The 22456-nt window shown below is 51.6% G+C and overlaps 1 protein-coding gene across 4 annotated transcripts in view; it reads left to right on the top strand.

Annotated features, from left to right (window-relative positions):
* The window catches only part of CDH23 (cadherin related 23), a 338466-nt gene that overhangs the window by 186840 nt on the left and 129170 nt on the right, over nucleotides 1-22456 (top strand). For all 4 annotated transcript variants that reach the window (XM_087824365.1, XM_087824361.1, XM_087824363.1 and 1 more), the window contains 2 exons: nucleotides 2419-2568; nucleotides 3047-3205. In XM_087824365.1, coding sequence (XP_087680491.1) covers nucleotides 2419-2568; nucleotides 3047-3205 — 309 coding nt within the window. The remainder of the gene's footprint in view (nucleotides 1-2418; nucleotides 2569-3046; nucleotides 3206-22456) is intronic.

Here is a 22456-nt window from a genome sequence, read left to right as displayed (position 1 = left end):
TGAATTAAGTGAATATTCTCCATGTCTGTGTTTATCATGTCTTTAACATTTTCTGTGTTAGGAAATTTGAAACATGGCAACCCTTGGGGTCACTGCCTGTAGGGGTTTTGGCCAGGCTCCTGGGAGTAGGACATGGGGACATGGCCCTTCCTCTCCCAGCCTCCTTCACCCCCCTTCCACCTCCTCTGGGTAGGGACTCAGCTCAGGGAGACAGGAGCCCAGTCCTGCCTCCCACTGTGTGGCCTTGTACCTCTTCCTCTGCGTCCCTCCCCCTCCTCTGGGTGTGGGGCTGCATAGCCCTCCCCAGCACCTATGAACGTGCACCCACCCCCTCCTCGGCACCTCTAGAGGCTGTGGCCCATCAGAGGCAGAGGGGGCTGTTCTTCTGGAGCGGGGTGTGTTCCTGGGGTCCCTCTTGGCCCCTGTTTCTTACCCTGACCTTGGATCTCACCATCTTTTCTCTCTGGTTCCTTCTTCCTCTCCATACCTCTCCGGCTCCTTCTCTGTCTCCATATCCTTTGACTGACCAACTCCCACTGATAGAACTTGGTAAGTGAGCCTGGGAAGGGCTGGGGCGGGGGCGGCATGGTGGGTGCCGAGGGAAGGGGGCTTCACGGGCTGTTGCTCAGCCTGCCCCCACCCTCTCAGGCGGCCAGGTTTTGGGGGAGGGGCCCAGGTCTAGGGGAGGGAGAAGTGTTGGTGTCACCTGCTCAGAGCTGTCACACTCCGTCAGCTTTGACTATTAGTGCCCCTTCGGGCATTTAATTGATCCCCTCCATCTGACTGATGGATTCCACGCCAGGGACAACTGGAAACTGCACAGCCCGACAGGGCCAGAGGAGCATTGCCTTCACAATCATGGGAGCCACTCTGAGCTGGGGGCTCTGGAGGCCCCAGTGCTTGCCAGGACCCCAAGGTTGGCAGGAGAAGCTAAAAGAGCTCCTTTCCCATCTCTCTCTCAAACCCACTGAGCTGATAACAGGGCACGGGACTGCTTCCAGGCTCTCAGAAAGGGCTCAATATAGGAAGTGTCCTTGTTTTGCCAATTTGTGGTTCTAAATGGAAACAGCTCAAGAGACTGATGGGTAAATGTTAACATGCATTCATTCCACAAATGTGCTTGAGCATCTGTGGGACAGCTCCAGGCATAAGAACCTTGTGGCTTCTCAGGCTTTGTGGAGGATGTCATTCCTGGCTGAACTCCTGGGCGTCATTTTCAGGCTCCCGGGTTGCCTGACTGCCCCCTTCTCAGCAGGAACAGGGTCCAAAAGGGCCTTAACATCCCTAGGCAACTCAGAAGAGAGGTGTGCTTCCCTTTCCAGCCTCCAGTCCCACACAAACGTGTACAGGTGGGCTGTGCTGGTACTGGGCCTGGGGCAGGTGATGTAGGACAAGCAGGGGGCCTGAGAGCCCAGGTCAGTGACTTACTGGGCATCTGCAGCAGGGGTCAGGAGAGGCTTCTGACTGGTTGGTTACAAACCACATGCCACCTGCCTAGGTTAAAGGGAGGTTGTTGGGGGGTAATTCCCCCTTTTGTGCAGGAGGTTGAAGAGGTTGAATCACTTTCTGAGCAGGCCAGACTCAGGCCGTGTCTCCCACCTTCAGCGGTGGTCCCCCTCCTGATCTGGGAACTTGGCCAACATGGAGACGTCACACGCTTTGTGTGATGAGATGAGCAACGTCTGAGGGCTCCTCATTAGGATGATCAAAAACACCTAACTTAGATTGAGCAACCCCCCATGTGAAACTATCGACTGAAACTAAGCAACTGGGCCTTACAGAACCTGCCAAGGGTGTGGCAGCTCTGACTGTCTGAGACTAAGTGTCCTCCAGGCTGCCAAGGGCTGGCCACAGTGTGGGGGACTCGGGGGTTCACTTTGCCACTCGGCCTATGGAATTATTCCTGTTCCATGTGTGTAAGCAGGCCAGTGTTCTCCCTGATCAACACGTTCCAGAAAGAGGACAGGACCAGCAGTGCTCTGCTCTGTGTCGCGCCCCCCCCTGCCCAGGCCGACTGTAGACACTTGCTTCCCTCCCCTCCCTCCTGATCTCTTTCCTCCTCCCTGCTGCGTTTTCCAGCTGGAAGAGCCCTCTCCACTTGGGGTCACTGGGACAGAGTAAAAGGAGCAGGAGTTGGAAAATGAACCAACCCACCTGCAAAGGATGTAGGCAGCTGATGGGTGATGAAGGGAGGAGCTGGAGGAGATTCTCAGAGTGCTAGACACGGGCAGGAGGGGGTCAGGGAGCTGGGTCAGGATCATTCAGCAGAGGCCGGGCACTGGGGGTGAGGGCCAGGCCAGCCCTGCCCCTGCCCCTGATCCACCTCCTGCACCAAAGCAGCTCTGTGCCTCCCGCCACACTCCAGGCCTTGGCCTCCTGCACCCTCCTGACTGGCTTCTCCCCCATTCTTAACCCCAGGGCCTGAACAGCATGTTCGAGGTGTACCTGGTGGGGAACAACTCCCACCACTTCATCATCTCCCCCACGTCTGTCCAGGGGAAAGCAGACATTCGCATCCGGGTGGCCATCCCCCTGGACTACGAGACCGTGGACCGCTACGACTTCGACGTAAGGCCCCTCTCACTACCTTCTTGGCCGGGTGGGAGGATTTCAGGTGAGGTGGGGCCAGGGGGTTGACACTATCCCCTTAAATTCCACCTCTTCCCACCCTTCCCTGGGGATCTGACTCACTGAGCTGTGGCAGGGTCTGGGCTGAGCCTCCCCTTTTCAGGGGCGACAAGGAAATGTCCAGGAATTGAGTGGAATGTTACCAGGCACTGCCAAAGCCTCAGAAACCCCCAGCTGGAGCTCTGCTGTCCAGACACTGCCAGCCCAACCCTCATCGGCTGCTCCCTTCCAGCAGAATCAGTGGACACTCTAGCCTATGACCACTGATGGAAGGACTCAGAGTAGCACACACCTGGGATGGGCAGTGACTCTGACAGGTGTTCTGGGTTGGGACCAGCAACAGCCCCAGGGGGACCTATAGGGACAAACACTCCAGAAACATGTGGGAACTTACCTGAGCCCTGTTCTACACACCCAGCTCTTTGCCAATGAGAGTGTGCCCGACCACGTGGGCTATGCCAAGGTGAAGATCACCCTCATTAACGAGAATGACAACCGACCCATCTTCAGCCAGCCACTGTACAACGTCAGCTTGTATGAGAATGTCACCGTGGGGACCTCTGTGCTGACAGTCCTGGTGAGTCCGACTGTCCTCCGGTGCCACTGTGTCCTGGGACCAACCATGGGGAAGCAGCTAGAGGGATTTTGCCCAAGGAGTCTGGGCAGTCAGGGAAGGGGTGCGCCAGCCTCTCGAGGTGGTGGTGGTGTATTAAAGCATCTGGGCTCTCCTTGTTGGAGCTCCCTTGGCCAGGGCACAGTGTGGAAAAGGGATTGGCCTGAGGGAGGATGAGATTGGGCCAAGGATATGGTGGTTTTCTGCCTTGTCTGTGAGAGGGACAGCACCTGGGTGGGCAGGAGCCCTGGCAGTGTCCTCTAATGGGAAAAGGAGCCAGCCACCTCTGAGGAGGGTGGCCTTCCCTATCTGAGCACAGGCACCAGGAAAGAATGGGCTATGACTTAAGGGCAGTTGGCATCCCCAGCTGCCCTTAGTTTGGACTTTGATAAGGGGCCCCTCCCGGTGTCAATTTGTATCAGTCAGTACTTTTGGTTTCAAGGGACAGAAAGTTGTGTTTCAAACAAAAAAGGATTGGCTCCTATAATTCAAAAGTATAAGTGATTTCAGGGATGGCTGCATCCAGGCACTCGGCTGAGCAGGAATTTGACTTCAGCACCAGGCTCTGTTTTTATATTGGCAAAAAGGGACACCAGCACCCCTAAGCTTACTTCTTACCAATTTATCAACCCTAGTCGAGGGAAAATTATTTTTCAGTAGTTCCAGCAAAAGTTCCAGAGCTGATTTTCATTGACCCAGCTTGTTAGGCCATCCTGGAGAGACTCATCATGGTTTGGATATACTAGAGATGTGTCATAATCCCCAGGGGTTGGGGTCACCCCATGAAGATTATATGGCCAGAAAATGGGGAGAGGGCTGTTTCAAAGGAGGTTCTGTTATAAGAAGAAAGAAGATTGATTTATGAGCAGATCAAAGTAGCAGTTGTGTGTTACCCAAGCTCTGGGTCTTGCCCATAGTAGGTGCTCAATAAACATTTTGTAGTTTTACTCCCTGCTGTCCCTCCCCACCCACTCTGAGGCCCCCAGAGTCCTCACTTCTATTTTTTGCTCTATCATCACGCCAAGCAGAGGCATTGCCTGCTGATCCCAGGCCCCCTACTCCAAAGTGTGTTTACTCTACAGACAGATGGTATGAAACTGTATTGAGCCCCCAGGCCCTTCCCATCTGACAGTTATTAATATTTCAAGCAGATGTTTAGCTAGGCAGGCCGTCAGATGTAAACAACAAGTCTGCTGGGGCTGCTCTCTTCCCCCTGCTTCCCCAGCCCTGGGCTTCGCCGGCTTTTGCAAGGTGCTCCTTGCAATCAGTCACCTGGTGCTCAAGGCCCCACAGACCCTCCTGCAGCCCCTAGGGGCTGGGCCTTCTGGACCCAAAGAAAGCATCTTCAGGCCTCCAGCCACCTTTGAATGTCAGGGTGAAGGACACCCAAGCAGCTTGTGCTTCGGGGATCTCACAAGGGGGGACCCCCACCCCCACAGGCCTGGGACCATGTGGCAAAGAATTCAAGTGTCAGGTCCAGGCTTGGAGGGGGTCTAGGGATTCCTTCCTGGCATTCTTGCTGGGGACAGAGGGTCTCAAGAAACTGGATTTCCTCAAGCACTGAAGCAGTTTCTGGGCCTGCATGGACCCCTGCTGGGGGCCCAGGACTCCTTCTCCAGTTCCTGTCCCAGGCCCCTCAGGATGTGTAGAAGGTGAGTTCAGCTCCTCTGTGGCTGCCTGAGGGTCTCTGTCCAGAGCTGGCTCATTTGGCCAGCCTCCAGTGCTGAGTGTGTCTGTGAGAGCCATGCCCACCTCCTTCTCAGCCCTCCAGCCCCCGTGTCTGTGGAATTGTGCAGACACGAGGGAGCTGTTCCACCCAATGATAAGCTCTAACACCAGGGTCATGCACCTAAAGGGGCTCAAGACCTAAAGTGCACAGTGTTGTGGGCCTGGTCTCCCTGCCTTTGCTGTGTGCTAATTCATCCAGGTCACCTGTAAGAGCCTTTATTTCCTCATGCAAAATGGTCATGAAACCCCCCAAGGCTGCTGCCAAGATGTGTGAACTGTAGATGTGAAGGCATCTTCCAGGTTACTCCCACCCATCATAACCTCAGCTCCGCAAGGTGCTTCCAGATCTCCTAGCAGTAGCAAGCTTTGTGGCCACACCACCCACACCCACCATGCTGCTCTCCCCTCCCTACTCTGCCAGTCTCTACTCAGCCCCTGGGCCAGCCCATCTCTCCATCTCCTTTGCTGCAGGTTATAGCTGCCTGCTCAGGGACTGTGAAATTCCTTCTCCCTGACCTTTACTAGGATGTTATTAAAATGTTTCATGGGCAGTTGTGTCAGGAAAAAATTATGAAGAAAAGGAAAATGTTTTAATTTGCACTGAAGGCTGAGCAGAGCCTGCTTCGAGGGGCCTCTGCATCCACTCCCTGACATGGCCCTGTTTCTGTGGCTCATTGCTTATTTGGGGGGATGGCAGCAGTTTCAGAGTGACGTCAGGGAGCCAGAATATGAGGAGCTGTCTCCCCTAGTTGGTGGAAGGGCTGGACCTTTCCACCTCCCTGCTCCCTGGACCTCCCCCAGCCCAGGCTTTGAGGTCCTTACAGCCCCCGGTTATAACGAAATGAGTTTCCACTGGTGGAGGGGAAGTGTGGGGACCTAGAGTTCAAAGTCTTGACCTTCAGAACTGACTCCTTGGATGTCTCGGGCAGAAGCTATCTCCCTTAGCACCTCATCTGTAAAATGAATCAGATGGATTAAAATGTGTCCGTGGTCCTTTCTAGATCTAGTGCCTTGAGCTAGTCATGCCCAGAGGCAGGGGGATGACTGAGATGACCTCTGAGGACTGTTGCTTCTATTGCTGCTGCTGCTGTAACAATCATTTCAACAGCTGTCGTTATTGAGGACTAGCCGTAAACCACATACTTGAACGTGTTATTTCCAGCCTAAGTAGATGCTGTCATTCCCATTGTACAGGTGAGGAAACTAAGGTTTAGGGAGATTAAGTAACTGTCTGAGTCCCAGGGCTAGTAGGCAATTGAACTGGATTCACAAAAAGACTGCCTGACCTCAAGCCACAGGCTCTTAACCACCAGGTTGCCGTCCGAAAGGCTCTGTGTTGGACCACTGAGCCTGCCTTTTCAGTAATGTTCAGAGCAGAGGGCCAAGAGAGGAAAGTGCTCTCTGCAGGACCCAGGTGGACAGGCCGCAGGGTCGCTTTAGGCATTTTGTCTCTGGGCGACACTCTGGGCCCTCAAGAGTCTCTGGTACCATCGGGTGAGTCTCCAGCTCTCGAGGTCCCTAGCTGCTCAGGGGTGGAAGCTAGGTGAGAATCTGCATTGATGGGAAGACCAGGTCAGGGAGCCTGGAGCACTTTGCCCAGTGAAGCAGGAATCCCAAAGCAGCCCAGAGCTGGCTTCATTAGGAAAGGCTTCCTGGAAGAAGGGGGTGCAGGAGGAATGTCAGTGGAAGCTGGTCCTCTGACGGGTGACCACACAGGGGAGAGATGTGCAAGGGTGTATATACCCACACGTGGGGTGGGTGGGCATGTGCAGTATGTTTGGGGGGGGGGCTGTGTGTACACACACATGCACATGCACACTATTGTGTCTGTGTATGTACTTGTGTGTGCAACTGCATGCACTCGGTATGTGTATATAATACACACATTTGCGTGCATGCAGGTTCCTGTATGATGTTAGTGGCTCCCTGTCCTTGAGGTTATGTGGTTTGTTCCCCTCTCATATCTCCAGGCTGCTCTGATTCTCCCCTTCCAATCCTGCCTCCTGACCTGACAACAGGAGTCAGGTGGGAAGATCATGGCCTGTCTTCCTAGGATTCTGCTGGGCTTGGGGCAGCCCCCCAGCCTGACCAGTTGGCACATGGGGCCTAGCAGGGTTCATGGGTGCCATTAGACATAGAGCAATCCAACCACTCATTGATTCAACAAAATTTTTTTAATACCTGCTATGTGTCAGGCACATGACCCTGAGGAGGCAATGGTGATGTGAGTCTTGCCCTCATGAAGTTACAGACTCCTGAGAAAGCCTGATGTTCATATTAAAAAGTGAATTTTTACATTAAGTATTACTTGCTGTGATGGACAGATCGGGGAGCTATGAATATCTACAAGAGCACCTGACCTTGACAGAGGTAAGGGAGGGCTTCCCTGGGGAAGTGGCAGTTGAGTAGGCATTAACAGGGGAGCGAGGGGAGAGAAGCACATTGGAGAAAGGGAATAGCATGTGCAGAGGCCCTGTGGCTGGAATGCAGTAAGGGGGATGTGCTGTACAGGAGGTGGAGGCCTGCTCTTCCGAGGCAGACTGGGCTCAACTATCTGTCTTCTTCCTGAATTGCCACCTACCCCAAACATAACCACTGGGCTGCTATTTGGATAGGGGAGAAGTCCTGTATCAAATCATCCACATTCTCTTACCTATTCCATGCTGGCAGCCCATGGCAGGCACTTGGGAAACAGCTGGCACAGGTTGTACTAGGGATGTGCAAGGAGCCAGCTTGGCCTCTTGCAGTATAGAGCTCATGTCCCTCATCCACCCCCAGCAAATGCCACTGACACCAAAAGGGAAAGATGTGTTGTGATGTCACTGCCCCGGCTCAGTCCTGGTGGATGTGAAATGTAGTGAGCCTCTTCCTCAGCTCTGTGGTCTCCAGGGCTCCCTCACCCTGCAGGCCCAAGGAAACACCCACACAACTCCCCTCCCCCTCCCCCGGCCCTGCCATGTTGCTGAATGCAGGCAATCTAACATGGGTGTCTCCTGGATTCTGAGAACCTGATGGCCCAGCCAGGTGGTCAGGATAGGCCTCAGGTGTTGCTCCCTGGTCCCTCCAGCCCCTTGCAGAAGGGCATGCTGCCCTGCAGTGTGAGGGAACACCTCTCAGCTGCATCAACCCCTGTAGGAGGAAACCTTGGCTGGGAACAAGACTTTGAAACCAGGGAGACCCAGGTTCAAATCCTGCTCTGTGAGCCTGGGCCAGTGCTTGTCTGTGTCTAACTCTGAGGAGGAGGGGCGAGGTGATCTGGGAAAGGGCTGCCCCAGGCTGAGGGATCTGCAGGCAAAAGGCAGTGGATACGCAGAGAGGAGGAGAGAAAGGTGACCCATTAGGACAGGGAGTCCATCGTAGGTGACTGCTGAAGAGAAACTTGAAGGATCACTGTGACTGCCAGGTGGAGAACTGGGGGGGCAGCAGGGTAGAAGCTGGGAGAGCAGGTGAGAGATGCTGGCTCCAGCCACGCAGGTGGCAGTGGAGAGGGAGAGGTGGAAGATTCAGGAGCATACCCTCTGCGCCTCTCCTCTCCGAGCTCACGCACAGGTCTGGGCACCAGCTTCACCAGTCTCCTCCCCGGGCACAGCAAGGTATGCCCATCCCATCTCCACCTGACTGCCAGGTGGGTCCTGTGCCTTTGCAAACACTGAAGTGGGTTGGAGTCCTGCCTCAGCCTCTTACCACAGGGTGGCCTTAAGCAGGCTCCTAGCTGTCCCTGGGTTCAGTCGCCCTCTGTAAAATGGGGAGAATAGTCCCTGTCTCAGCAGAGCTGTGGATTCCTGTGTGGAAAGGTCGTAGTCCCCAGCCCTCACGCAGCAATGCTGATAGTGGTACCAGCACCTGCTGCGTGCCACACATCTGTCCAGTGGCCTCTCCCTCTTCTGAGAGCATTGGTTCAACTTGAAGCTATAATCGTATACCGCTGATAGCAGAAATTGCCAACATGAATTATTAGTAAGTCTAGGGATGATAACCCAAGGAGTAGGACCCATCCAGAGACCTTTAGCAAAACCCAACAGAGACAATCTGGCGAATGCAGGGAAGAGTGGCAGCTAGACTTGGGGACAGGCTTGGGCCCTCCCCTTCCTGACAACAGCCCCCGCGGCCCCCCTGCCCTGCGCCCTCTCTCCCCCCACTCCTCCTGACACCCCTCACCCCGGCATCTTAATTGATCTCATTGTTCTCGAATCCCTGGAGACCTGAGACTCCAGCTGTGCTTAAACAGAACAAAATCTCCTCCAATTTCCCCACCGTTTAAAAGAAAATTGAATTCTTTATCTGCAGCCTGGGGAGGGGAAGAGGGAGGCTGGAGGAGAGAGAGGCGCTAGTAAATAGTGTGTGTGTCACCCCAGCCCTGCTCCCAAGCTGGCCTGGAAGGCCTTTATAAACACACCCTCCCCCAATTTGGGGGTGTTCAGGCTGTACTTGTGGGCCCCTTTAATCTGCTCTTGGGTTCATCCTCAATCCAGGGGCCAGCAAGGTGCTGTCCAGGAGCTGGGAGGACGCTGAGCCGGCTGCTGATTGACGGTCTGAGTTCCTCTGGCTGTCAGGCCTCAGTGCTCCTGGACTGTGTTTATCTCTTTAATCTAAATATCAATCCGTAAAACCGAAATAGGATGGAATGAGAGGTAGGACAGGCGCTAAGGACAGAGGGAGAGAGAGGAGGAGAGTGAACACAACCGGTTGCCGCCTGCCCGCCACCACCCTGGGCTTCTAGAAGGAGCCAAGGCAGGGCAACAGGGCATGTGGGTTGGGAGGCCGCCCAGGGCTACCCTCAATGGACTCAGGCCTGGGTCAGGATGAAGAACTGTGGCTCCCCACCCCTGCCCCTGCAGTGGATTTTACAGGACTTTAAGGTCTGACAGTTTCCAGCCATTTAGTCACTAAACTAATTGATTTTTGACAAATTGATCTAAAGCTCCATTGCCTGTCGAGCCTCTGAAGCCTCCCTCACTGGTGCCTACAGAATCCCCCATTCTTGGCAGAAGCAGCTCTGTCTGCCACTGACCTTTGCCCCCTTTCCAACCCCTCCCCCTCAAGAGGTCAGTGTTGTTTATCACCACAGCCCTGGTGAAGGGGGTTTTGTGAGCTTAGTAAGTGCCAAGCATTTCTCAGCATGTTATTTGTCTCCTCTGTGCCCAGTATACAGAAGAAAGAAACGGAGGCCCAGAGAGGTTAAGTAACCTGCTCAGGGTCAGCCAGATAGTAAATGGCTAAACTGAGATTCAAACCTGGGTCTATCTGACTCGAGAGCCCCTAGACCTCCCTCCTGTTCGCTGCCCACCATCGGTGCCCACTCCCGCGCTGGGTTCCAGCCTGTTGGAATCAACCATCTCCAGAGTCCGAGGAGACGGGCTGAGCGCTGGCCTGGGAGGCGGGAGCCGTTCAGTCACCGGGTGACCTTGAGCTCCCGGGGCCTCTGTGTCCTCATCTGTAAAATAAAGGTGTTCTGCTGGACACTCTCTATGGCCGCTTGTGGCGACATGTGTGACCAGCTGCCCCCACATTCCCCTTCAGAGCCGCGAGCCTGTGACTCCTGCACTGTGCCTGTCAGTCACCCTTCAGTTGGTTAGCCGCTGATTGTTCCTGCTCAGGCAGCTGCTCAGAGGACACCAGAGCGAAGAAAATGGACCCCTCGAGTGAGGGGACAATGGGTAGCTGTAAGAGTGGCCGAGGCCAGAATGAGTTCATAAATGCTGCAAACGAAATGCCTGTAGAAAGTCCACCTGGGCCATGCACTGGGAAGGCATGAGCCCCGGGATGGGATGACAGGGCAGGGATGGGCCATAGCAGTCACCAGGGCCCAGGCCTGAGGGTTCGTCCTGGGAGCTGTTGGGAGAAAGACTGAGAGAGCAGAGAGGGGTTCTGGGCAGGGGTTGGCATAGAATTTATGGAGAAAATGAGCTGGGCCTGTGGGTTTGGGGTGGCTTCATCTTGCACAGTCCCCGTAGGAGGGATGACAGCTGTGGTTCCTGCCAGTTTAATTCTGGAGTGGCTGAAAGCCCCGTATGCCCATTGGTTTATGTAGCACTTTAAAAAAAAAAAAAAAATTTAACCATGATCCATAATAAAAATTACATTTAACTTCATAACCAGGACACACACACATATTTGTATCTAGAACAAAACAATGCTTCCTTGCTGCATTCAATGCACTCTTGTATTTTCTATTTTATTCTAGAATTTATTTTTGATGAGAACTTTTAAGATTGCTCTTAACAACTTTCAAATATGCAATACAGTATTATTAACTAGAGTCACCATGCTGTACATGACATCTTCGTGACATATTTATTTTATAACTAGAAGTTTGTAGCTTTTATCCACCTTCAGCCATTTTACCCGTCCCCACACTCACCTCTGATAACCACTAATCTGCTCTCTATGAGCTAGTTTTGTTTTTAGATTCTATATGTAAGTGAGATCATATTTGTCTTTCTCTCTTTTCATTTAGCATAATGCCCTCAAAGTCCATCCATGTTGTCACAAATGGCAGGATTTCCTTCCTTTTTAATGGATGAATAATAATCTATTGTGTATATAGATACATCATCTTTATCCATTCATCCATTGATGGGCACTTAGGTTCTTTCCTTATCTCAGCTATTGTAAATAATGCTGCAATGAACATGGGGGTGCAGATATCTTCCTGAGTTAGTGTTTTCATTTTCTCCAGATAAATACCCAGAGGTGGAATCGCTGGGTCATATGGCAGTTCTATTTTTAACTTTTTGAGGAACCTCCATCCTATTTTCCATAGTGGTTGCACCAATTTACATTTCCATCAGCAGTGCACAAGAGTTCCCTCTTCTCCACACCCTCACCAACATTCATTCTGTCTTGTGTTTTTTATAATAGTCATTCTAATAGTGTGAAGTGATATCTTGTGGTTTTGACTTGCATTTCTCTGATTATTAGTGATGTTGAGCACCTTTTCATGTACCTGTTGGCTCTCTGTATGTCTTCTTTGGAAAAAGTCTATCAGGTCCTCTGCCCATTTTTTATTGGATTGTTTGGTGGGTTTTTTTTGCTATTGAGTTGTATGAGTTCTTTATATGTTTCAGATATTAACCCCATATCAGATATATAATTTGCAAACATTTTCTCTCATTCAGAGGTTGCCTTTTCATTTTGTTGGTTTTCTTTGCTTTGCAGAAGCTTTAACTTTGATGTAGTTCCACCTGTTTATTTTTGCCTTTGCTTTTGGTGGCAAATTCAACGAACACCACTGAGACCAATGTCAAGGGACTTAGCACTTATGTTTTCTTCCAGGAGTTTTATGTTTCCAGGTCTTACATTCAAGTCTTTAATACATTTTGACTTTATTCTTGTATATTGTGTAAGATAGTGGTCCTGTTTCATTCTTTTGCGTGTGGCTGCCCAGTTTTCTGAACACTGTTTATTGAAGAGACTCCTTTCCCCACTGTATATTCTTGGCTCCTTCGTCATAAATTAATTGATCATATATGCATAGGTTTATTTCTGGACTCTCTATTCTGTTCCATTGGTCTGTGTGTCTGTTTTTATGCCAACATCATACTGTTTTCATTTGTGATATAATTTGAAATCAGGGAGCATGATGCCTTCATCTTTGTTCTTCTCTCTCAAGATTGCTGTGGCTATTTGGGGTGTTTGTGGGTCCATACAAATTTTAGGATTGTTTGTTCTATTTCTGTGGAAAACACCATTGGAATTTTGATAGGTTTACTGAATCTGTAGATTGCATTTGGCAGTATGGTCATTTTAACAATGTACTTCCAAGGCCTGAGCATGGAATGTCTTTCCGTTTGTGTCTCCCTCCATTTCTTTCATGAATGTCTTATGGTTTTTTACCCTACTATTTTCTATTTTATTCCACTAGATTTTATTTTTTTTTAATGCTAGTCATGACCCATTAAGTTGATTTCATGACCAACTAATGCGTGGTTACCTAAGTTTGGACATCTCTAGAAGGAGCCTTCTCTGCTTACTATGTAATGATGATGATGATGATATCTACTCATGTTCCTCAAGTCCTTACTACTGGGGGAAGAGTAGCAAAGACCCAAGATTCCAGACTTAAAGCACTGAGGCTTATCCTGACCTAGCCATTTCTGAGCTACATGACCTTGTATCAGCAATGACCCAATACAGTTACCAGTGATAGAAACCTCCAAACAAGGTCAAAATGTATTTCTCTTCCATGTAAAAGCAGTTGAGAGGGAAAAAGCTGTGGGTGGCTCCTTCAAGCTCTCTTCTCCACCATTTCTGAGTGTGGCCCTCATCGTCATTGTCTGAGATGGTGGCCAGCCTTCACCCCCATACTCCAGGCTGCAGGGTGGAGGAAGTGAAGACGGGCACACTCTCCCTTTTCAGGAGACTTCCTAGAAATGCCTTGCAGACTTCTGTCATTTCATTGGCCAGAACTTAGTAATGGCTATACTTATCTGCGAAGGAAGCTGGGAAGTGTAATATTTTAGCCAGATAGTGTTGTGCCACCAAAAAGTCATGGTTTCTGTTCATTTGAGAAAGGGAGTGTGTATGTTTAGTCTCTGCCAAATAACCTCTGTGTGCCTTAGTTTCTCCCTTCTGGAATATGATGATGAAGATAGTTCCTTATAGATTTGATGTGGGGATTCAGTGAGATAATACATGTGAAGAATTTAGCACACTACCTGACAGAGTAAATGCTAAACAAATACTAGGTACTAATACCAAGTGTCTGTCACCAAACGAAGCCCCTTACCATGTGTTATCTTATTGAATCCCCACAGCAACCTGATGAAGTAGAAATTAACCTCCCCATTTTATAGATGAGAACACTGAGACTCAGAGAACTTGGGTGTTTGCTAGAGTTTACACCTGTGGAAGGGGCAGAGCTTACGCATGAACCTTATCTCTAGGATGCCAAAGTCCTTTCCCTTAACTGTGAGGCAATGCAGCCTCCTCATGGAGACTAAGCTCCTCCCTGAGACGTGATGAAACTTGGGACCAAGAGATATGAGGAGGTGCAAACTGAACCCAAGGCCAGAGCTCCCTCTGCCTCCCCAGCCACCTACAGAGGGTACTCCCTACCCAAGGAGAAACAAGACCAGGACCAAAGACCCCTTTAGGCATTTATTATAACAAGACCTACAAACTTGGGGTTGGAAGAACAAGGTCTTTGATTCACTGAATGACCCTGGCCAAGCCCCTTTTCCTTGCGAGCCTCAATTTCTCCATCAGCAAAATGGAGAGAATACCACTGAACTCTCTCCCCTTTCTGGGATCATTTTTAGAACAGTGTAGCCAACGTGTTTTGAACTCCTTGGGTACAAGTTTTTGTAAATGAGATATGCCGCTCTCCTCTCAATGCGTTTCTCAGTCTGTTAGAACATTCTGACTACTGGGAGTGGGACGGGCAGAGGAATGAAGGAATGCAAATGTCTGTGGACAGGGGTAGTTCTCAGGCACGAGTTTCCCAGCATGCCCTCCCCATGCTGCGCTCACAGGCAGCATCGGACTTTCTTGCCATCAAACCCTGGGCTGGACTGGCCCAGGTAGGTGAGGGGCTGGGGCTGCAGTCCTCTGCTGCTCTCAGACATCATGAGTGATTAATAGTTTTTACGTCGGACTTTGACCTTAATTTCTTCTGTCGTTGTGGGGCTGTAAAATTCATTAGGGACCCTCAGGCGGAGTGATGGAGATGTCAGGTGGGCAATCATGTGGGTATTTAATCTATCAGATGTGTGGCTTGCCATTTAGGGAGTCAACAAGAGAATGTGGAATCAGTGTGGTTCATTAGTGAGGAGCACATGCCAGGCCAATCAGTGCCCACCAATGGCAGCAAGCACGGGGGGCGCTGCCACCCACGCTCCAAGTAACCTTGGAGTGAGGACATGTCCTGGCTAATAGGTGGGACAAGCCCACACCCAGGGACCTCTCCTACCTTCCGGCTAGACCTGGAGTTCCCTGCTACACCCCACAGGGAGAGGGGAGAAGAGCGAGAGCTGCAGGCTCAGGGTGGGATACAGTGGTGAGACCCAGCAGCGGGGGAGGCAGTCCCAGCCATGGTGTGGCTGCACCCCCAGGGGGTTGATTGGACTGTCTGTTCCTCCTCCTTCCATCTCCTCCACACATAAGGTCCCACTTAACTGAGCCTCGGCCACGGTGTCTGTCCCCACGCCTCTCTGCCACCCTCCCCTTCTCATCTGCTACCACATAATCCCAGCTTGATAACTGGCTCCCAAGAGGCCCCAGGACCCTCCTGATTGTGAATGTCTCATTCACAGCCAGCCAGCCAGCCAGCCACCCCCCTCCTCCTCCTGCATCCTGGGAGAATGGCTTTCTGCATCCCAGTTTTCTTTGTTTGATGGTCAGATGTGATTTTTAAAGTCACTCAATTGAGTCTTCCTCAAACCCAAGAACATGAGAGAATGGACAGTGTTGCGAAAGGGTTGGGAGTGGGATTGTTTTTTTTTCTTCTCTTTGTGTGTGTGAATGTCAGGCTGACTGTGGGACCCTGAGCTGTGCAACGGTGAGGGCAGGGAACATTCTGCCTGGCTCAGCGTGCGTGCATGGTGTCTGGCAGGGAACATACTGCCTGGCTCAGCGTGTGTGCCCGGTGTCTAGCCTGAGGCCTGTGTCCGTGGTCTGACTCCCTGGCAAGCAGACCCTGAGACAAAGATTCTGGGGCAGGTGGTTTACTTGGAAAGTGACTTCAAGAAACTCAGGTGGGAGTGGGGAGGGAGGCAGGGTCACTGAAGGGACATTGCAAAGCCAGTTACCAGGAGGTGGGACTACTGGAGCTCCGTGCACTGGAAACCTGGGAGGAGAGGCTGTGCCTGAGTCATCCCACCTCAGGGCAAGCGATGCATCCACTCCCAGCCCCCACTGAGTGAGGGCGGCTCTCAGGGACACAGACACCTCATCGAGCCAACTCCTTTCTTGAGGAAAAAGCCCGCAGGCTGAGAGAGGCGTGGGCAGCCCCTGGCAGGGCAGGTGAGCACAAGGCTTCCTCCAGTCGGGCACTTTCCACATCCGTGAGAGGAGGTAGTATTAGTACTTATCTCCCAGAGTGGGAATGGAAGTGAAATGTTTTAATCCACATAGATGTCTCAGAGTAATGCCCGGAATGCCCGGGCTAAGCAAGGGTGAACTGTCGTTACGATTTTGCATTTATTATCAGCTGGCGTGGCTGCGTCTGTAAGACGGGATCGTGAACCCTGTCTTGATGGTTGTCTTAGGACAAATGAGGGACAAATCATGTCAGGTTTCTCGCACAGTGCCAGGCCCACAGAGCCGCTCAGCAAGGCGGTGATCTCAGCTCTCCCAGTTATCTGAGGGGCCCCACACTGGTCCTCTAGGTGGATTTCCTGCATCTCCCAGCAGGGGGACGGGAGACTACTAGGCAGCTGCAGCAGCGGCGGCCACCTGACAGCCTTTGACATCCCTGTAATTGCTTTCCCAGGAGGACTTCTTTAAGCACAGAGCTGTTGGCCAGAGCAATTTGCTCCCCATCAATTTTTATTTCCAGGTTTTAAAATAAAATAAAGAGAAATAAAAGGAGGTGTTGGAACCCAAGAACAACCCCCATGGCTGCAATAACCAACGAGCTGGGACCCCACACCTTGAGAGCACCTGTCAGCCCAGTTCGCATCCCTCCTCTGCCCATCGCAGGACCGACACGTTAATACATGGGCTCAGGCCTGGCTCCTGCCAGAGCGCCCCCTCCTGCAGGGCTCAGTTCCGTGCCCCCTTTCCTCCACCTGGCCAGTTGCTGGGGGTCGGCTGCTGGGGATGGGCAGCTAGAAATAGAGAGCAGTTACAATTGGGGGTGGGAATACTAATACTAGCTTCACTTAGGAATGTGGACCCTGTGCCAGGCTTTGGTCTAAAGCACCTTGCATGTAGTACTCCTTCAGTCCTCACAACCATCCCAGTGAGGCAGGTAGTATTGTTAGCCCCATTTTACAGAGGAGGAAACTGAGGCTTACAGTGGCTGTTACTATGGTTATTCCTTCTCTTCTGCTTCCTGTCTCCTTTACCTCTTCCTGCCACTTCCCTCCCCACTCTGTTCTCTCTCTCCCTTCCCACTTTCTCCCATGGTTCTGTCTCCCTTCCCCCACCATCATCCTTCTGGCATCCTTCCCTTCCTAGAAGTCCATCGACTCAGGATTTGCATTTGGCTTGTCATGGTGGACAGGACCTCATAAGTCATCATATATAATCTTGTTCATTCATTCGTTCAGCCCCTGTCTGTCGAAGGCCTCCAGCCCTGGGGACCCAGTTCCTGCCCTCATAAAGCTTATGGTCTAGTGGAAGGAGACAGCCAGTAACATTCCCCCAGATGCTCCTGCCAAAACCATGCCTTTCTCCCTACTGCCTTCGTCCAGCAGCATGACCTCTCAGCTCCAGCTGAGTCCAGCCGCTTCCCCAGCACGTCCCTGACCACCCAGCCCGAGCTCCTTTCGCCTCTCACCACTGCCTCTGCCTCTGCAACGACCACCTCAGCTGGCTCCTGTTCGGTCCCAGGAGTCTGTTATCCCAGCAGCAGAGCAGGCTTTTAGAAATGCAAATACATTTGCAAATGTAAAGGAATTCCTGCTTGCTGAGACTCCAGGGGTGGCTGGGTGCCAGTCTCAAGAGATGGGAAGAGCATTCCTGGCAGAGGGAACCGCTAGTGCAAAGGCTGTGAGGCAGCAGGAACAAGCTTGGCCTGGAAGCAGCCTAAAGACTAAAGGAGGAAGCAGAGTAATGGAGCAGTGGGTTAGCAGAGAAGGTCAGAGGCTGCCGAGGCCAGCCCACGCCAGACCTCAATTTTGTCTTAAATGCCCTGGGAGCCTTCTAAGCTGGTGAATGGTGTATTGTCAGATTCTCCCTCTGGCCCTGGTGGAGGATGGGCTGTTGGTGCTAGACCCAGACCAGTCGGAAGGCTGTGCAACCCGCAGGCCCCAAGCCCAGTATCACTCGAAGTCCCACAGCTGGATGGTAGGGCAGATGCTGGATCAGAACCCAGATCTTCTCGTCCCGTTTGGGTGGTATTTTGGCTATTCTGCACTTAGCCACAAATCCTTGTTGAGGCCCTTCTGGTACTGTCCTCTCCCCCCCTCCCCTGGAGAATCATATTTCTGACCCTCTGGGGGCAGAGAGTACAGCAGGGATAGTAAAGAAGCATTTTTTTAAAGATGCTCTGGTCATTTTGTTTTTATTGAAGTATAGCTGACATAGAATGTTATATTAGTTTCAGGTGTACAACATAGTGATTCTACATTTATATTCCTTATTATGTGATCACCATGGTAAGTGCAGTAGCCATCTGTCACCATACCTAGTTATGATGATGTTATTGACTATTTTCCCTGTGCTGTACATTACATCCCGGTGACTTTGTTTGTTTGTTAACTGGAAGTTTGTACCTCTGATTCCCCTTCACCTTTTTCACCCAGCCCCCCACACCCCTCCTCTCTGGCAACCATGAATTTAATCTCTGCATCTATAAGTCTGTTTTTGTCTTATTTGTTCATTTGTTTTGTTTTTTAGATTTCACATATATAAGTGAAATCATATGGCATTTGTCTTTCTCTGTCTGAGTGACTTACTTAGCATAATACCTTCTAGGTCCTTCCATGTTGTTACAAATGGCAAGATTTCCTTTCTTTCTTCTGGCTGAGTAATATTCCACTGCACGTATGTTCCACTTCTTTATCCACTCATCTACTGATGGATGCTTCAGTATGGAAGCAGCCTAGGTTGCTTCCATACCTTGGCTATTGTAAATGATGCTGCAGTGAGCTAGGGGTATATCTATATATCTTTTTGAATTAGTGTTTTTGTTTTCTTTAGATAAATACCCAGAAGTGGAATTACTGGTTTGTATAGTAGTTCTGTTTTGAAGAACCTCCCTACTGTTCTCCATAGTGGCTACACCAATTTACATTCCCACCAACAGTGCACAAGGGTTCCCTTTCCTCCACATCCTCGCCAGCACTTGTTATTTTTGTTGACTTTGTGAGCATAGCCATTTTGATAGGTGTGAGGGGATATCTGATCGTGGTTTTGATTTGCAGTTCCCTGATGATTAGGGGCGTTGAGCATCTTCTCCATATGTCTGTTGAACATCTGTATGTCATATTTGTAGAAATGTCTGTTCAGATCCTCTGCCTATTTTTTTCATTGTCATGTATAGCAAAGAGGCTTTGACACAAGTTCCATGTGGTTGGTTGTTGGTTGTAGAGAAGACAAGCTTGAGAGAGATCCTGAGGCCTTCTCTGGACTCAGTACCATAATTGATTACTAATGTCTGCCATGAGCATGGGTGTCCATCTGGTTCCAGAATGGAACATGAGGGAGGAAAGGCCCTCTTCTCTTTCTCTACAGCTCCAGTTGGGTCCCCACCCTTTCCTAGCTGCCCTCCTACTCAGCTGCTCTACCCTATCACGTGCTCTGAACCTCTGTCCTTGGCCTCCAGCCCCAGTGTCCCCAGTAGCACCCTCTGTCCTAAGGCCTTCTGTAGGCCCAGAAGACCAAAGCAGGACCCAGGGGCTCTCCTGAATGCCTTTCTTCCTGTGCTCCACAGTCTCCCCATGATCTCTCCTGCACCCTATTGTTCACTCCCTGGTACCACTGCCCCCCTGGAACACTCACCCTCTTATCTCCTACAAAGGGTACCCACCATCATTTTCTCTCCTCCTAGGAGTGTGACTATTCCCCCAGGCCCAGGGACCCACAAGCAGCAGCTTCCAGCCGAACTTACCTCTGCCCCCTAATACCCGCCACGCCCTCACCCATCATCCCTGGCTTCCTTCTCAGGTTAGCTAGCTTCCTTCTGAGATGACAGGGGAAACCGAGGCACCAAGCATTTCCCCAGAAGTGCAGGGCAGACAAGATATTTCCTGACCATTAGCTTTTACCTCTTATCCCAGAGAAAAGCTGAAATCCTCACCCACAGCACATGGGAGGGAATATGCGAACAGGGGAGAGGACCAGGCCTCGTGGGTCTAATCAGGACAAGTGGACGGCACCCCAGCCTCTGGGCCTCCGAGTTCCTCCAGCAGAGTCCCTCTCGCCTCCCGCCAGCCACCTCAGTCCCCAGAGCTTGCAAGAGTGCACTTATTCTCTCGTAGTTGAAGGAGTTACTCAGAAGGGCTCGGCGAATGATGAATGTGGAAAGCATTACCAGCGAAGCACGGGGCTCCGTGGAGCTGTTTAAAAATGCATTCTCCCATGTAAATTTCTGCTCCATCAATCCTTATGACATGTCAAACATTGCTATTGTTTCCTGAACAAATTGTACGGCGTGCCCTTCTCTGCGGATTTGTGCATGGGAGCAGAACTGCTCGCCGGCACCCGCAGCCTGCCTCAGTTGCTGGGACCCAGGGCTGCTGGGGAGGCAGCTGGGCCCGCCTTGCTTCAGAGCGGAGCCTCAGGCGGGGTGTCCGGGCGAGCGTGCGTGACGAGGGTGGGGAGTGATTGAGTGTGTGCCGCCGGTTGCCAGCCTGCAGGGACAGGCACGCAGGTAGCTGGGGAGGGGATGTGGAAGGGCCACCAGGGCTGAGGTGGGGGTTTGGGGCTGCTTGAGATTGAGGGTGGGTGTGAGCATGTGTCTGTGTGTGATGTGTAGCAGGATGGGGTCCTCCTGAGCTAGACACAGAGGAAAGGAGAGGTTTCTATGAGAATATGTGGGGACAGGAGGTATTGGGGGCTGCCTGAAACAGAGAGAGGAAGTGGTGTGTGTTTGTGTTTGGAGAGGGGGGAGGGAGGGAAGGAGGGAAGGAGGGAGGGAGAAGTGTGAGGACATGGGAAGAAAGAAAGAGGACTTTCAAGCTATAAAGAAGGGTAGAGGGTGTTTAAAACCGTGAGAGGGGAAGGTGTCTGTCCCCAGGGAGGGGTCAGCGATAACAGAGTACAGCAGTGCCAATGCCCCATAGTTTGGAGGGAGATCTTGGAAAAGGCCAGAGCAGGCGGGAGTCAGGTGGGAGCATAAGACCCAGCATCAGCAGGTGAGCATCTGCAAGGCCACAATGAGGGACAGCCATGGGGGCAGAGAGACATGGGGGCAGTGTGTGGGCAAGGCACGCACCCTGTAGGGGGCCCTCTGTCCAGGGCAAATGAATAGAAGAGGGTGATAGAGTGACTGTTGATTGTGAAAACAGGCTCGGTCAGAGGGAGCCCTTGGGAAGGAACAAGGAGACCAGAGGACCTGACCCCTGTTGAAATGATGGGTCCCCTGGGAGTGGGCATGAGCTATCAGGATGAGCATCAGAGGGCAGGGAGCTGGGCATAGAGCCCTGGCATACCAGTTAAAGAGACAGCTACATCCAGAGGGTGCTGGGTGAATAGCCCTGGCTGTTTTGGGAGGGCACTCACAACCATCCACGCTGTCCTAGCCTTCAATAGGTGACAGCCTCCCCAGTCTAGGCCCTGAGCCACCTGCACACACCAAGTCCCAGTTTGGGACAGGAATTGGGAGCCTTCTTTGAGGACCAAGGGTCTTGGCCAAGGGCCTGCCTCCTGAGTAACCACAGCCAGAGATCCCTTCCTCCTCTGCTGATGGGCACAACCAGGGTTGCTGGAGCCCACCCTCTCTGAGCAGGGGCTGGGAGAAGAGCCACTGTGGCAAGGAGAAGACTGCCTGTGGGGCCCATCTGGCTTCTATAGGGTGAGGACAGTGACCTGGTTGGAGCACCCTGCGTCCCATGGCTGAGCTCTCATACTGGAGGAAGATGCCTCTGCCCCACCCCACCAACAGGGGAGCAGGAGAAGGAATGGTTAAGAGCACCCTCTTGCAGTCAGTGTGCTGAGTTCACATCCCAGCACTGTGGCTGTTTGACCTTGGGCAGGTTCATTGACCTCTCTGAGCCTCATTTCTCTCTATCTGTAAAATGGGGATAATATTAGTACAGAAGGTCCTTGGGAAGATGGATGAAATAAAGCATGAGAAATGCTGGACACAGCACATGGCACATAGTATGTGCTCAAAGGGAAATGGCGGGGGCACCATTGTACCCCTTCCCACCTGGAAGCCAGGAGAATGAAGGGCATTTATGACTCGGGCCTGACCATTCTGGGGATTTGACTATTCCCCCACTACAGGTTCACCTTGTCTTAACCTTTGGAATTTCCCCCCCGTGTGTATTTATTTTTTTCCTTTTTGTCAGCAGAAGAAAATTACAGTTCTGCCGGCATTGTCCATCACGGAAATAAGCACTTGCCGATGCAATTATAAAGGCCCAAATGAGGGAATTAGTTTTGCTGGTAATGCCAGTGTTGGGAAGAATCAGAGAAGATGCCTTATAAATCACGCACTGGGCAGCAGCCAGTCCTGGCCCCCTCTCCCAGATACTGACCATGGGGATAGATGCTGACCTGCTGGCCCTTCTTCCTGGGCTGCAGGTGCTTCCACCAGGGCAGGCTGATTGGGAGGAGACGTTCTCAGCCCCCTCCAGGCCTTGGTACCTGCAGGAGGCCAGTTCTTCCCAAAAGCTACCTGGGCATCTCAACATCTCGGTGTCCGGCCAGTGACTG

Source organism: Miniopterus natalensis, chromosome 14, assembly GCF_054644295.1.
Source record: "Miniopterus natalensis isolate mMinNat1 chromosome 14, mMinNat1.hap1, whole genome shotgun sequence".
NCBI lineage: Eukaryota > Metazoa > Chordata > Mammalia > Chiroptera > Miniopteridae > Miniopterus > Miniopterus natalensis.
Note: the sequence above shows the minus strand (reverse complement) of the source record. Positions and strands in the feature narration are given on the sequence as shown.